The sequence below is a fragment of the Sapajus apella genome, unplaced genomic scaffold (assembly GCF_009761245.1).
Source record: "Sapajus apella isolate SASKATOON/1434 unplaced genomic scaffold, GSC_monkey_1.0 scaffold45, whole genome shotgun sequence".
NCBI lineage: Eukaryota > Metazoa > Chordata > Mammalia > Primates > Cebidae > Sapajus > Sapajus apella.
Window position 1 is genome coordinate 12,972,289 of NW_022436985.1, and position 16,568 is coordinate 12,988,856.

The 16,568-nt window shown below is 35.3% G+C and overlaps 1 protein-coding gene across 10 annotated transcripts in view; it reads left to right on the forward strand.

Moving 5' to 3' along the window:
• WDFY3 (WD repeat and FYVE domain containing 3) overlaps window positions 1-16,568 on the forward strand; it is a 296,888-nt gene that overhangs the window by 152,228 nt on the left and 128,092 nt on the right. For 9 of the 10 annotated variants that reach the window (XM_032239698.1, XM_032239700.1, XM_032239705.1 and 6 more), the window contains 4 exons: window positions 5,877-6,334; window positions 7,797-7,880; window positions 12,675-12,852; window positions 13,848-14,062. In XM_032239698.1, the coding sequence (XP_032095589.1) occupies window positions 5,877-6,334; window positions 7,797-7,880; window positions 12,675-12,852; window positions 13,848-14,062 (935 nt within the window). The remainder of the gene's footprint in view (window positions 1-5,876; window positions 6,335-7,796; window positions 7,881-12,674; window positions 12,853-13,847; window positions 14,063-16,568) is intronic. The other variant, XM_032239706.1, reaches the window with a different exon arrangement.

The following is a 16,568-nucleotide window of genomic DNA, read 5'->3' on the forward strand; positions in this document are numbered from 1 at the left end:
TTATAAACTATCATAGTAATAATTGCTTCTGGTAGGATTCATCACTGGCTACAAAAGATAGTGGATGAAAGTTTTAGAAATGATGGGATTTTTGCATAGTTTTAAATTGTATCCTCAAAGATACATTTTAATTTTGAGTGGTAAAATACTAGCTTTACAGTGGACCCTACGTTAGCTAAATGATCAGCATTAATTTTGCCACTGATGGACAGATGAACAGGATATATCTCCTGATATGAAGCACTCAGAAAAATTCAGCTCATTTTTATAGTTTTTCCTCCCAAAAGTGTATAATCTGAATCTAATTATTAGAAAACATCGGATAAATCCTAATTGGAAGACTTTCTATTACATAACTGGCCTGAACTCTTTAAAAAAAGTTAAATGAAATGAAAAATGACTTAAGAACTATTCTGAAGGAAAGAGATTGAAGTGACTACTGAATGTAGTACCTGAACTTGAATTTTCCTTTGCTATAGAGGATATTATTGGGATTTGGAAAAAACACAAGGTCTGTAGATAAAATAATTGTATTGTTTCAACATTAATTTTCTCATTTTGATCATTGTACTGTGAGTATTAAGAGAATTCCTTTTTTTTTTTTTTTTTTTTTTTGAGATGGAGTTTCGCTCTTGTTACCCAGGCTGGAGTGCAATGGCACGATCTCGGCTCACCACAACCTCCGCCTCCTGGGTTCAGGCAATTCTCCTGCCTCAGCCTCCTGAGTAGCTGGGACTACAGGCACGCGCCACCATGCCCAGCTAATTTTTTGTAGTTTTAGTAGAGACGGGGTTTCCCCATATTGACCAGGATTGTCTTGATCTCTTGACCTCGTGATCCACCCGCCTCGGCCTCCCAAAGTGCTGGGATTACAGGCTTGAGCCACCGTGCCCGGCCGAGAATTCCTTTTTTTGAAAAATACACTGAAGCTTTTAGGGGTAAAGGGAAATGGAGAGAGAAATTAAGTAAATCGCTATTTTTCGAAGAATCTGAATGAAGGATATCTGTGAATTCTTTGAACTATTTGTGCAGTTTTTCTTCAAGTCTAAAATGGCATTAAAATAGTAACAGACAAAAAAACCAGTGTGTTTAATCTTGCTTCCAAGGCCCTTGTGACTCGATCTCCCTCTCCTCTGACCTCCTCTACTATTATTCCTTCACCTGTAGATGAGGAAAACATAATTTTTCCTCTACCTGCCAAATTCTTAGCTAGGACACACCGGTGTTGCAAAAGACAGATTAACAGGAGAAAAACAAACGGGAGTTGATTAACATGTGAACCTCATATGCGCATAGGAGGCAGCCAGGGAAAGATGACTAATTCTCAAAGACGTGGCTTAGAATTCCACTTTATACAGTAGTCCCCCCATATCTTTGGGGGAATACATTCTAAGACCCCCGGAAAGGTCTGAAACTGCAGATAGTATGGAACCCTATATATAGTATGTTTTTTCCTATGTATATACATACCTGTGATAATGTTTAATTTATAAATTAAGTACAGTAAGAGATTAACAACGATAACCAATAATAAGGTAGAATAATTGTAACAATATGCCAGTGTCATTACTCTTGTGCTTTGGGGCCACTATTAAGTAAAATAAGGGTTGCTTGAAGCACTGTGAAACCCCCACAGTTGCTCTGATAACTGAGACTGCTGCTAAGTGACTCATGGGCAGGTAGCTTTGCAGCATGTGTACACTGGACACAGGGATGAGTCACAGTAGTGTGGGGCGGTGTGAGATTTCATTATGTTACTCTGAACAATACACAGTTTAAGGCTTTTGAATTGTTTGTTTCTGGTATTTTTCATTCAGTATTTCCAGACCAAGTTTGAGCACAGGTAACTAGATCAAAGGAAAGCAAAACTACAGTGAATGGGGATCACTACATAGCATCTTCAATAGACAACAGTAAATTTTTAGAGAAATGAAGACATAAAGGGAAAGGACTCTAGGGATATCAAAATTGTGGGAAGGCAAATAAATGGTAGATAGAAGAGTTAGTAGTTTGCTATGTGCATTCCTTTGCCGTCTCCAGTCTGGGAAGGGTCTTTCTTCATCAAATATATCTACTTCTTCCCAGTTGCCGTCAACTGAAAATAATCCTTATACCATAGTGGCATATTTTGGGGTGGCATATTCTAGTTTACTACTTAACACCATTCTAGCCACAGACATTACAGGAATTATTGTTTCTATTCTCTTTTACTTTTATTCAATTAAATTTTTCATCGATAATGAAAAATTGGCGTTTCTTTCTTTATGCTGTTATGTATTTCATCATGTTTTGATAGTGTATAATGACAATTTTGAATATGCATTTTAAAAGCAAAATTAACCTCACCACAATATATGTTTTAAACCAAAAGGATATCCACATGAATGTCAATTTTTGAAGAACATTTTATATTTGAAGGAATTGTTGGGAGAATATAGATGATTTTAAAACATGCTAAGGTTGCCAACTTTTTTTAACCAGAATTTTCTCCTCTTTGGGTACCTTATTAATTGGATTTTAAAGATTTTGGTAGGTAAAGCCAGCAAGAAGTAATTGGCTGACTCCGTAATATTGAGGCAGTGTTCTGGTTAATGTTAGTAATTGGTTCTCAGGCTGGAGGAGGGCAGGAGACGGTCATGATATTTTGCGTCTACTGATTTCCAGGGTATAAATATTCCCATTGTGGCCTATTCAATCAACTAATTTGCACTGAATGTGGATTGAGAAGAGATGCACAGTAGGACACCATTATATAGCATATTCTTATGCAGATATACAAAAGCGTAGATAATAGTAAAATTCAGAAAATAATTAGAAACTGATGAATTTTCAGTATTATTTTGTTTTTTAAATTTATTTAGATGTAAATTTATTAATTTTTAATTGTGATTGTGTGTTTAACAACTGACTTATAAAATTTCTGAAAATATGGCACTTGAACTCTTGAGGGCTGGTGTGAGCTAGCCCAGGCATTCTGCTTTGAAGGGATAAAGTAGCGTGAAGAGCCAGTAGGGAAAATTTGGGTTCTCAGTTTCAATTTCCATTTTTGCTTCATTCAGAATTGCCTCTTAGTGCCTCCATTCAACTAATATATACCACAAACCTATGTAATTTAACTTGTAATCATTTATACACAAACCTGACATTCCATGACATGTCATGGAAATTCTGCCAATGCATAAATTTGAATTGTATAAATTGTATTTGTGCAAATATAAGTAGTATATAGCTGATTTTGTCTAATTAACCAAGCAGCCTCCAGATCTCATTGCACCTTTGGGGTTTGCCACTCATCATCATTTATTGATGTAAGTGGGATGTTACATTATTCATGGTATTTGAAATTTTTCAAATACTGAAATAGTGCTGGGATAATATCAGAGTGCCAACAGAAAACAGTTTTGAGGATGTAGGAGGTGAGCCTGTCCAGAAGGACATAATATAAATTATTGGACTAAGGATTCATAAGCCGCACTTTTTCTAACCTCAGTCATAATTCTAACCAGTAATAGCATTTTGTATATGTTACTTCACCTTTGAACTCACCCCTCCTCATCTATAAAATAATACTTGTCATATTTTTCTCCCAGTATGTTTTGAAAATTGATATTTTGGCTTATATGCCTAGCACTTCTCTAAGGTTTTTACTGTATTTCCTTTGAGGTAAGTTACTGTTGTTTCCATTTTATGTAAGAGGAAACTGTGACACAGAAAGGTTAAGCAACTGGTGTAGTTAAATACTTTTTAATGTTGGAGTCAGAATATGACCCCAGGCATTTTGAGTCCAGCTATCTTTAGGCTATGTTATAAGGAGTGTGTGTATGTGTGTGTGTGTGTGTGTGTGTGTGTGTGTGTGTGTGTGTGTACACCTATGCACATATGAGTGTGTGTGTTTAAAAAGTCTTTTGTTAATATGAGATATTATAAGGATTAATCCAGTTTATTAATAATTTGACAAGATAGGGAAACTATATTGTTACCAAATACTAAAATGGAAATTTATTGATTGAAGACTGTTGGGAGGAATACATTGTTTTTATATTTTATTTGCATACAGATTGTATATTTTCTGTCATTTAAAATATTAAGGCATAGGTATGAACAATGAAATCTTCATAATTTCTGAAGTAGTATATTTCAAAAGGTGATTAATATATTAATACAGGTTGAGCATCTCTTATCCAAAACCCTGAAATTCAAAATGCTGCAATCTTTTTGAGTGCTGACAAGTAGAAAATTCCACACCTGACCTCATGTGAATGGTAAAGTTGCATGAGCAAAACAATTTAAAGTATTGTATAAAATTACCTTCAGGCCATATGTATAAGGTATATATGAAACAGACATATATGAATTTTGTGTTTAGATTTGGCTTCTATCCCCAAGATAACTTATTGTGTATATGCAAATATTCCAAAATCTGAAACTTTTTTGGTCCTGAATACTTTAAATAATGGGTACTCAACCTGTATGTAGCCTTTTCATTCTTCAGATACTATTAGAAATGTCTGAGATTTTTTAATAAAATGACTTTTTCAAATGCCATGTTTGGACAGATTAGAAACTGTATCTTAAGTAATAGTAGATACTATTTGTGCTACAATTAATGAAACAGGGCAAAGGAGTCCACTGTATTCATAAAAAAGATTTCAGATTGTTGTTTGGGGCATAATGTCATGATTAAGTGCAAGAGTAGGGTCATTAGACTGCCTGGGTTTAAATTCTATCTTTGCTGTTGTGTAAGTTGTATAGTCTTTGGAGAGTTATTTTACCCATTGGGACTTAATTCCTTATCTATAAAGTGGAAATAATAATCGTTTCTTGCACATAGGATTGTTGAAAGGATTAAATAAATTAGTGCATAAAAGCATCTAGAATGCCTAGTACGTGGTAAGTGCCTGATAAAATATTAGGTGATTTTGTAGTGTATTTTTTTAAAATCATAAGCTGGCCAGGGGTGGTGGCTCATGCCTAAAATCCCAGCACTTTGGGAGGCCAAGGTGGACAGATCATTTGAGGCCAGGAGTTCGAGATCTGCCTGGCCAATATGGCGAAACTTCATCTCTACTAAAATTACAAAAAATTAACCAAGGATGGTGGCATATGTCTGTAATCCTAGCTACTCAGGAGACTGAGGCAGGAGAATCACTTGAACCCAGGAGGTGGAGGTTGCAGTCAACTGAGATTGTGCCACAGCATTCCAACCTGGGTGACAGAGCATGCCTCTGTGTTTTTTTTTTCTCGTAAAAAAAATCATAAAAGTATGACAGTTCAGAAAGTAAATGTTTGATTTGCTTATTTACTACAGGTTTTCTTTTTTAAAGATTATAGCTGTTTTGACAAAGGGCAAACTTTTAGCCCTTAGGCTTCAGTTCATTTTGCAAAATAGAATGTTTAATAAGTCTTCTAAAGTGAATACTCTTTCTAAGTTTGAGAAATATGGTCACTTTATACGAGACAAAAGACCTCAGATCTTGGCTGCCCTGACCATCTCTCTGATCCCTTCTGGAATTAATCAGTTTGTATATACACAGTCATAAGTTTTCATGATTGTATAAAACTAGATTATAAGATGTATTTTACTTACTTTGTAAAGTCACTGAAATAATTGATGTCATAATCAATTAAAGACTCTGGAAAAGCTTTTCAGCCAATATTTGGATGTAGCTTTATTCTATCAAAGAAATATGTGCTAGTGTTTCCTAAAATTACCTTCAGCCTTTAATGTGGCATTTTTTAATTAGCAAAACTGTTTATGGAGTAAATGACAAAAACATGTTGAAAATTCACAGAGAGTACAACCTTCATATATAGGCATAGTGGTTTTTTTTTAATTTTGTATATTTTCATTTGTTTTTTTCTTTTGTTTCCTGTAGGCCCTCCTGGCGGTCCTTCGAGAGAGCCATCGATCAAGAACCGTTTTTAGAAAAGTTGGAGGATTTGTGTACATTACGTCCTTGCTTGTTGCTATGGAAAGATCTTTGAGCTGTCCACCCAAGAATGGCTGGGAGAAAGTGAACCAGAATCAAGTGTTTGAACTTCTTCACACTGTGTTCTGCACGTTGACTGCAGCCATGCGCTATGAGCCAGCCAATTCTCATTTCTTCAAAACAGAGATTCAGTATGAGAAGTTGGCAGATGCTGTTAGATTTCTTGGCTGCTTCTCAGACCTAAGAAAAATAAGCGCCATGAATGTCTTCCCCTCAAATACACAGCCATTTCAAAGACTTTTAGAGGAAGATGTAGTCTCAATGGAATCAGTGTCACCCACATTACGACACTGCAGTAAACTTTTTATTTATCTATACAAAGTAGCCACAGATTCTTTTGACAGGTATGGCTCTGCTTTGTCCTCTGAATTAAAGGGTGTATACTAAGCATGACATCAACATTAAGACTTGAATTATGAGTTAATCCAAAAGAATATGAAAATAGATGACTCTTCTCTCCTGTTTGCTTGATGTGTATCACTTTATTTTGAACATTACTCTTACTCTGATATTGTTTTTTTTAGCACGGAAGCCTGTGTATTATTTGTAAATTCAGGTTCAATTAGTTCTCATTGCAGTTATTGGAACAATTTCTATGAAGTTTCCTTTAATTATAGTGTTTACTATTGTCTTTATTCTTTTTAGCCTCAAAAACCTTAGGTGCATCTGGACTTACTGATATGTGTTATCAACAGAACGTCGTTATGATTATTCTTATTTCCAGACACATACTCCATCATTCTCCACATTTCGTATTCCTCAAAAAATGATATAGCTCCCAAAGAGAGATGTCAGTGTCTTGAACCATCAGGTTCAAGAGGCCATCAGACTCAGTATTTACTCATTCCTTCGTTAAGTACTTCATGAAAACCTGCTGCATGACAAGTCACTGTGCTAGGCATTGAGGATTCAGCTCTGCACAAGGCAGTCTTGGTCCTTGCTATCTTTTAGCTAAAATATAGACACATAAATAAACAATTACTTATATTGTGACAGATTCTGTGATGGGGAAATCCAGGGTTCTAAGGGAGATCATAGGAGAGCCACTTCATCGAGATTACTTATTTTCAGTGCTTCAGCTGTTTTCAATGAAAATGTCACTTTGAAAATAACACTGCTAATTTATGTCCCAAGCATTATTGCTTTTAACAGTTACCATAGTTTTACTTCATAAAATAAACGAACTTTCCTCATAAATCAAGTAACTCCATTGAATAGAACTTACAATAGGTTTTTGTCCTTTTCTGTGGAGCATCTGCTTTGAAGTATCAACTGAGATATTTCCTGCTTCTTAACAAGATTTCTTAGTCCTCAGTATTTACAATTAAAAATCCAAACAACTGCAACAAAAATTGTAAAAAAAAAAAATTTTAACTTCTGTTTTTCCCTATCTTGAAATAAAATACATATATATTGTTAACTTATAGGAAATAAAGGAAAGTGTAGTGTTCTAGGAATGAGCTATGTAAATTTGTGTATTCAAATTCAATCTCTTTTTCCTTGATTTCTACTTATCCTAGTTAGCATATGTCACTTTTAGTCACTTTGTTAAAAATAGGGCTTATAGCACCCTGTTTAACAGATGTGTTAAATGTTAACATGAATGGAATAAGCATCTGCCATGAGCATGCTTTTCTTGTTTCATTCAGTGCATGTGTTGTAGTCGTGTTCCTTGTTCCTGCTGAATATGGAAGATGTTCCTTATTAAACTTTTGCTGGCATTTCTTGTGAAACTAACCAACTGCCAACCTGGTGTTCTCTTCTTCTAACCTCTCTAAACCACCCTGTCTGTTTTGTTGTCTGTAGTCGTGCAGAACAGATCCCTCCTTGCCTGACAAGTGAGTCTTCTCTCCCCTCTCCTTGGGGTACACCAGCTTTGTCCAGGAAAAGGTACTGATCATATAAGAGAAATCCATCTCTGTTTGTGTGGGGTTTCTTTATTTCTGTGCTTATTTATGTTAACATGGTGATTGTGTTTTGTGATTTCAGTTTTTTTCTTCTTTTTTTTTTTTTTAATATGCTTTTGGGGTTTGGGGGTAGGTTTTTAAAATATCAATTTTTCTTATATACCTGAGAGTAAAATGTGTTGAAGCTATGAAGGGCATGTATAATTTTGTCATCCAACTATTTTTGATGACATATTTTGGTTGTAGAAAAAGCATGTCTTTTATTAAAAATAAGTTAGAAATGTGGACTTAATGTCTCTTTAAATAGAATACTTTTCTACTTTTTTTATTTTTTATTTTTATTTTTTACTTTAAACATTGTTGGGATCATTCATTGGTTTTTACTGTTATTCCAAAATGAGTATCATAGCACTGTGTATGAAGGAAGTGTATATTTTCTCCGACAGGTTCAACCAATTGAAGTATGTTGCTGTTATGAAAAATGCTCACAGCTAAACTTAGGAAAAGTAAATACAGAACCCACTCCAGTATTTACTTTGATCAGTTCTCTGTAAATCTCTAAGCTGATCTAGTTGATCTTTTTAAAATTACCTTTAAAAAAATTCTCAAATTTTTAAAAACTGCAGTTGATTGACAGAAGTATAATTAAGATCCATTTAAGATTACATTTGCAACCTGCACATAAAATGATCACAGCCTGCAGTTGGCCCCAAACACTTCATTCCTTCTCCTGTTTTCCTCATAACCAAAAATAAGTCCTTAACTCTTACATTAATATTATTTCATTGCTGCTTTTAAAACATGAATCTCAATATAGTTCTGCTATATTGTTGTTTTAATCTTATTACTGTTATTCAGATTTTGAAACTTGAAGATAGTTGGAGTTAGTACATCAAAAGTATTTGTTACAGATTTTGTATTTCAGCATATTTGCATAGTAATATTAGGTATAGGAAAAGACATAATTTCCTTCTCTTAAATTTACACTTATAGCTTACTTTGCATAGCAAACCATGACATGATTCAGAATAGTCTTAAATGAATATAGGATTGTTCAGAATATTCATGCTTAAAAAACTGCAATTTCTTTTTTAAAAAAGAGCTGTTCCTAATTCAAGGAATGAGAAACTAGATAAATTTGATTTGATATCGTGTATTTTTCTGTTGCAAAAATGAAGGAGGTAAAAAATATGTGTGTTTGAAAATTTGTGTGTTCTCATGATCCCAAGGCATTACTGAATGTTAGAGAAATAATTTCAATTAGTAAATAGTTTAAATTACTATAAAATCACAATTTAAAAATATGGTGATTATATTATAAATGAGTAAAGCCTTAAGATTTGCTGTTATGAACATTTAGTCCTTTTTAAGTATTAACCAAATGCCACAAAATAGAAATACACAGATTAAAATGATACTTAAAAAAATGCATCAGGGCCAGGCACAGTGGCTCACACCTGTAATCCTAGCGCTTTGGGAAGCCGAGTTGTTGTGCGCCTGTAATGCCAGCTACTCAGGAGGCTGAGGCAGGAGAATTGTATGAACCCAGGAGGCAGAGATTTCAGTGAGCTGAGATCACACCACTGCACTCCAGCCTGGGGGACAGAGTGAGACTCCATCTCCAAAAATACATCAGAACTTTCTGTTTATTTAAATAGTAATTTGACAAAGCGAAAACAGCATTTTCTTTCTATTCTTAAAGAGTTACTTATGGCCTTAAATCAAAAACATTTTGTCATCATTTACAGTGCAGCTACATGTAGAGATACCAAGTCTTTTACTTAAGGAAAAACTGTCACTAAATCAGTAAATCTAGTTGATTGAGCCCTAATCCATGTGAATTCTCCATGAGTCTTACAGGTTGACATTACCTCAAGGACAGAAAGCCCCAATACTGTTCATGCTAATGCTAAGGTCATGTTGACATTTTCAGGTTGCCATTCTATTCAGCCTGCATACATTTTGCTCAGTGGTAAGAATCATAAGCTAGTGAAGAATATAATGTTTTTACTTTACAAATTCAAGTTTAGTAACTTAGAATTAGAATTTAAGTCACACTATTTCTAGAACCTCTCAACAAATGACATCAGCTCATAGACATCTTTTTCTTGTAGAAAAACATACTGGCTTTGTTGGCAAAAGGAGAAACCAGAACTTACTGTGTTTTTATGGCTTGTGGAACACTCAGATGCTAAGGATGTTTTGAGCTTGTGATACTTGTCTGACACGTAGTATCCAGGAAATTCTTCTCTAATTATTTCAAGAATTCGTGGAAAATTAACTAGCTAACCTTATATTTGGAAAAGTAAAACTCATAACCCTTTTCATTGTTCAGAAAGAATAATAAAACAGAATTATAGCTGAACAGTGTTCAAAGTTAGAAGTGAATACAAAATAATAATTAGAATTACACAGAATATAACTGCAGTGGAGCAAAAGGCGGCAAATAATTGTTATCATTCAAACATGGGATCTATTACTCAGTGCTTCTACACACCTGATGATAATTTAAGCAAAGCAGATTCAGAATTTAAATATTTAATTATGTATTCCCAAAAGAGATAGATGAGTCTTAAATATACATGAGAATTTAGGTCAAAATATTAAATAGCAACCAAATTATGAAATGTGATTTTATCCTATATTTGCAAATGGTTAGTTCTTACTTGGGAACTAACCATTTAATGAGCTTACCATAATTCTAAAATTTAAAAAGTGATACTTGTAGTGATACCTAGGTGACTTAATCAGAATTAATTTTGTATAATACCTATTGTAATACACCTAATTTTAGTTAATAAATAGCATGTTTTAGATATCAGCAATGTTTGCAATATTTTTCTGGTTTGAAAACAATGAATGTAATTTCTTTTTTAGAATATTGTTTTCCGATATAAGATTTAAAAATTTTATTACTGTCATAGTTACATGCAGGTTGAGTATTTCTTATTCAAAATACATGGGACCAGAAGTGTTTTGATTTCAGGTTCTTTGGAGTTTGAAATATTTACAATATGTATAATGAGATATCTTAAATATGGGACCCAGTCTGGACACAGAATTTATTTATGTTTCATATACATCTTATACAAGTAGCCGGAAGATAACTTTATGTAATATTTTTAATAATTTTGTACATGAAACAAAATTTTGACTATGTTTTGACTGTGATCCGTCATATGAGGTCAGATGTGAAATTTTCTACTTGCGGTGCCGTGTGGGTGCTTAAAAAGTTTTGGATTTAGGAGCATTTCGATTTCAGATTTTTGGATTAGGGATACTCAACCTGTGTTAGTAAACTCTTTACAGGTTGTTCAATGTCCAAAGATGTAAAGATTTCTTCCTGAGTGTATCAGTAATTTAAATCCAAATCTCATTTAATCTGTCAATTTAGAAATTATTTTTTAAGGCCTAAACTAAAATATATAGTTAGAATCTATGCATATATGTGTATGCAGTGAAAACATTTTTAATGAAATTTTGGAATTTAGTGGTTATTTCTGATACATACTAGATAAATTATCAATCTTTTTTCTAGATGTATCAAAATATTTAAAAGAAGGGAGCAGTATAGGAGGAGGATGACTGTTGGTAATACACATTTTGAAATATTTTTCTTAGTAAGTTTAGAGATTAAATCTTTCTGAATGAAAAATGGCGGAATATAAGGAGCGAAAACATGAATGGGTAGAGGACATGCTGACTTTTAAATAAACTAGGAGAGCCCATGTGCCTTTTTATAAGTAAAGCTGAACACTTTCCTAGAATCTCTGTTAAAAAGAGAATGGTATTTTTTTAAAACCATGGCAGTGCCAATTCTTTGCTACTAAATCACTGACGTAAAGCATCTGTTTCCCAAGCTGCTCTTGTCCCAGAGAGCTGAAACTGCATTGCTCTCTGTGACAGAGCTCAGCATTAGGCAAATTATGCTGAGACCAACTCATTGGAACAAAGAGTTCCCATAGGCTGAAGCCACAAGCATCTGTTTCTTAGTGCCAAGATGCAAAATGTGCAAAATTCATGAATTGTAGATGAGTAGTATGAAATAGAAAGTAGACATCATTGATGAGAAGAAATGTGTACATTCAGGACATGGCTAGGCTTTTTAATTCATAGAAACTTGTTCTGTAAATTGCTTCAAGTTTTAAAAAGTTGCAATGAATATTTTCAGTAGTAGTGACGATAGATGCAAAAGGTGTAGGTATTCCAAATACGCTAAAGTAAAACTCCCATAATGCCTAATATATTTATTCTTGGATAGCCTAGACTCTGAGCCAATCCTGACTCAGTCGACCCAGTTAGTTCTTGATTGTGTTACCCTACCCATGCACTAAGGAAAGGTTAAAACACATATAGGTAATTTCAAAAGATGAAATCTCATTGAGGGAATTAATTTAACGTGATCTCTCAGCACATATTGTTGGAACTGTCTTCTTCCTAGAGTTTTGAATCACTATGATTTTACGTGTTTATATCTTCTAATACAGGTGTTATCTTTTAATCAAACAATCCAAGTAGTAAATCAGTAAAGGTAAAAATCATATAAAGGCTATGAATAATTGTTAGTTACATGGTCTGCAGACACACACACACACACACACACACACACACGAAGTCGAGTTGATAATCTATTGCTTTTTTCCTGTCCCAACCTTAAGGTGTTTTGTAACAAGGCTTTTTGGTTATCAGTGGATGAATATAACCGAAGAAGAAGAAAATGAAAAGAGAATGTGATTGGAATTCAATAGCAAATTTGCTCTTCTTTATTTTTTTATAGGCATGCATATCATTCTGTTTCAACTCCCCCTGTTTACCCTCCTAAAAATGTTGCTGACCTGAAACTGCATGTGACAACTTCATCTCTCCAGAGTTCTGATGCAGTCATCATTCATCCTGGAGCCATGCTTGCCATGCTGGACCTGCTAGCCTCTGTTGGATCAGTGACACAGCCAGAAGTAAGCTTGGATATGTTAGTTTCTTTCCGTCTTTAATGAAATGAATCAAAGGATGTGAGTGTGATTATATGTGCTGGGGGTTGAGGAAGAAAGAAAGTTAATATTACATACTAAAGTAGGTGAAGGAAAAAAAAATAGGATTTTTCTATTTGAGTCTTACGTTTCATAATGAATGCTAGAATAGATATGTTTTAGAATCCAATTCATTGGTTACAAAGACAACCAAAATGGTTACTTCTGGTGCTAGAATAATTCTGTCTCTTTGTAAATCCTACTCAGCACTGGACATTGCTAATGAATAATACAGAAGGAAAAATGACTGAAGATACTACATTGAGGCTACTTGTCTGTTTTGACTTGTGGCACTCAAATGTTTGGATGAACTGAAGTTTGGGTGACGATTAAGAAGACTTAATCCCCACTATTTCTATAAAAATAGAACTACTTTTAGTCGTATTGTCATGTAATACAAAAGTCTTGGAAGAGAATAGAGTCCAGCTGCGTGTACTTCTAGCAAAATTAAATAGGACATGTTTGCCTAACCTGTTTTGGTATTGCTATATTGCTCTAAGCCAGTTACTTATTTTATCTGAGTGTATTTGGAAGCAAAAGGTATACTTTGGCCGGACGTGGTGGCTCATGCCTGTAACACCAGCACTTTGGGAGACCGAGGTGGGTAGGTCGCCTGAGGTCAGGAGTTTGAAAGCAACCTGGCCAACATCGTGAAACCCCGTCTCTACTGAAAATACAAAAGTTAGTTGGGAGTGGTCGTGGACACCTGTAATCCCAGTTACTTGAAAGGCTGAGACAGGAGAATCACTGGAACCCAGGAGGCGGAGGTTGCAGTGGGCCCAGACCATGCCATTGCATTCCAGCCTAGGCAACAAGAGTGAAACTCCATCTCAAAAAAGAAAAGAGAAAGGGATGCTTCATGTGAAAAGAATTGTCACCTGTCTCACTAAGAATAACTGTGTGGATTTCTTTCTTGATTTTAGCATGCTTTGGACCTTCAGCTTGCCGTGGCAAATATTTTACAATCCCTGGTGCACACAGAAAGGAACCAGCAAGTCATGTGTGAAGCTGGTCTTCATGCGCGACTGCTGCAGAGGTGCAGTGCTGCTTTGGCTGATGAGGACCACTCACTGCACCCACCCCTGCAGCGGATGTTTGAACGATTAGCCTCTCAGGCCCTGGAACCCATGGTGTTGAGGTAAGTTCTCTTTCATATTCAAACCGTCCGCAATTAGTAGTGTCAGTTTCTAGAGTCCCTATGAGTCCAGAGTTCCCGCTTTAATGGATAATATTCAGCTGTCTATGGGCAAAATATAACAAAAATGGACAAAATACTCAAAATACAGCAATTAGAAACAAATCTAGTTATTATCATTTGATATTTCTGTCCAGTTATTTCTTTCATTTGAATCTGGCAAGCTCTCACTTTCCTTTAAGAATAAAGTCATGCATTTACTTCATATTTAATAACCTTTCATATGTAAGAACTTTCTAAAGAAATACTTTTTTAACTTTTTAATTTTGAAATAATAATAGATTCACCGTAAGTTGTGCCTGTAGATCCAAGAGTTTTCCTGTGTCCTTTGCCTATTTTCCTCCAGTAGTTACACCTTGCATAACTATATTATAGTATCTAAACCAAGAAATTGATATTGGTATGATGTATTCATGTGCACATACAGTTATCTGTTATTGTATCACATGTGTAGATTCATGTAATCACCACACAATTACGATGCCACAAAGATTTCTCTAGTGCCATCTTTATTGTCATACCTACTCCCCTAATTTCAACATCCTTAGTCCATGGAAACCACTGATCTGTTCTCCATCTTCATAGTTTTGTCATTATGAGAAGGGGTCCCCAGCCTCCGAGCCATGGTCTAGTACTGGTTCACATCCTGTTAGGGACTGGGCCACACAGCAGTAGGTGAGCTGCGGTTGAGCCAGCATTACCGCCTATGCTCCACCTCCTGTCAAATCAGTGGTGGCATTAGATTCTCATGGGAACGTGCACCCTATCATGAACTGTGAATGCAAAAGATCTTGGTTGGGCAGTCCGTATGAGAATCTGACAGATATACCTGATGATCTGATGTGGAACAGTTTTATCCCAAAACCAACCCCCACAACCCATCTGTGAAAAAAATTGTCTTCCACAAAACCTGTCCCTGATGATAAAAAAGTTTGGGAACTACTAATTTTGAGAATGTTATATAAATGAAGTTATACAGTATGTGATCTTTTGAGATTGTCTCCTCACTAATCATAATGCTCTTGGGCTGCATACAAGTTGTCACATGTATCAATAGATTTTCCTTTTTATTACCGAATAGTACTCCATAGTATGGAGGTATAACAGTTTGTGAATCATTAAAGAAATATGGCCAGGCGCTGTGGCTCACGCCTGTAATCCCAGCACTTTGGGAGGCCGAGGCAGGTGGATCATGAGGTCAAGAGATGGAGACCATCCTGGTCAACATGGTGAAACCCCGTCTCTACTAAAAATACAAAAAATTAGCTGGGTCTGGTGGTGCGTGCCTGTAGTCCCAGCTACTCGGGAGGCTGAGGGAGAGAATTGCTTGAACCCAGGAGGTGGAGGTTGCAGTGAGCCAAGATCACACCACTGCACTCTAGCCTGGGTAACAAGAGCGAAACTCTGTCTCAAAAAAAAAAAATAAAGAAAAGAAAAAGGAAATATATACTTATATATATTTTTTTCTTGAATAATTCATATATATATATATCTGTCATTTCCTCCAGGAAGCCTGCTTTGAGCCACCCTTCCAAAAGTCTGGGTAGGCTGCCCCTATATAAACTATAACACTGCTAGTACAGAGCTTATTTTATATATTTATGTATACACATATGTATAATCTGTTTTAAATACAAGAGAAACAATGCTGTATGTTTTAGGAGTGAAATTTGCCATGCTTATTTTTTTTTTATTTTTATTTTGAGACAGAGTCTCGCACTGTCGCCACTGGAGTGCAGTGGCAAGATCTCAGCTCACTGCAACCTCCACCTCCTGGGTTCAAGTGATTCTCCTGCTGCAGTCTCCCAAGTGGCTGCATTACAGTGCCCCCCACCACACCCAACTAATTTTTTGTACTTTTTTTAGTAGAGATGGGGTTGCACTATGTTGGCCAGGCTGATGTCAAACTCCTGACATCGTGATCCACCCGCCTCAGCATCCCAAAGTGCTGGGATTACAGGCATGAGTCACTGCGCCAGCCTGCTGTGTGCCTAATTTTAAACACTTTTTCCTGTATTTTCCTTTATATTACCTAATCAGACAAATTTAATGTATAAATCATCTTGTTCCTCCTTACAAAAATATACTTGCGTATCTTGTTACTCTGGGAATATAAGCAGATCTCTGTATTCAGTTTTGTTTTGTTTTTTTTTTTTCTACTGTTAGAGTACTCCTCTTTTATAAAACTTTTAGGAGCTTTCTTAAAAATTGTTGAAATTTATTTGTAAGTTTTAAAACTGACTCCAAACTGATTGTTGATTAAGAAACTTTTATGCAGTAAACGTTTGTTAAATGGTGTTGAATCAGGCAGTTCACGACTTTTATAATGCCAAGATGAGTGAGATGGACCTACTCACTTCATCCATCATCTTATGGATGTGCACACAGTCCTAAAGTTTTGAAAATAGCATTGAGATTTTCCCCTGATCTTTTTTGGCAATCTGCCACA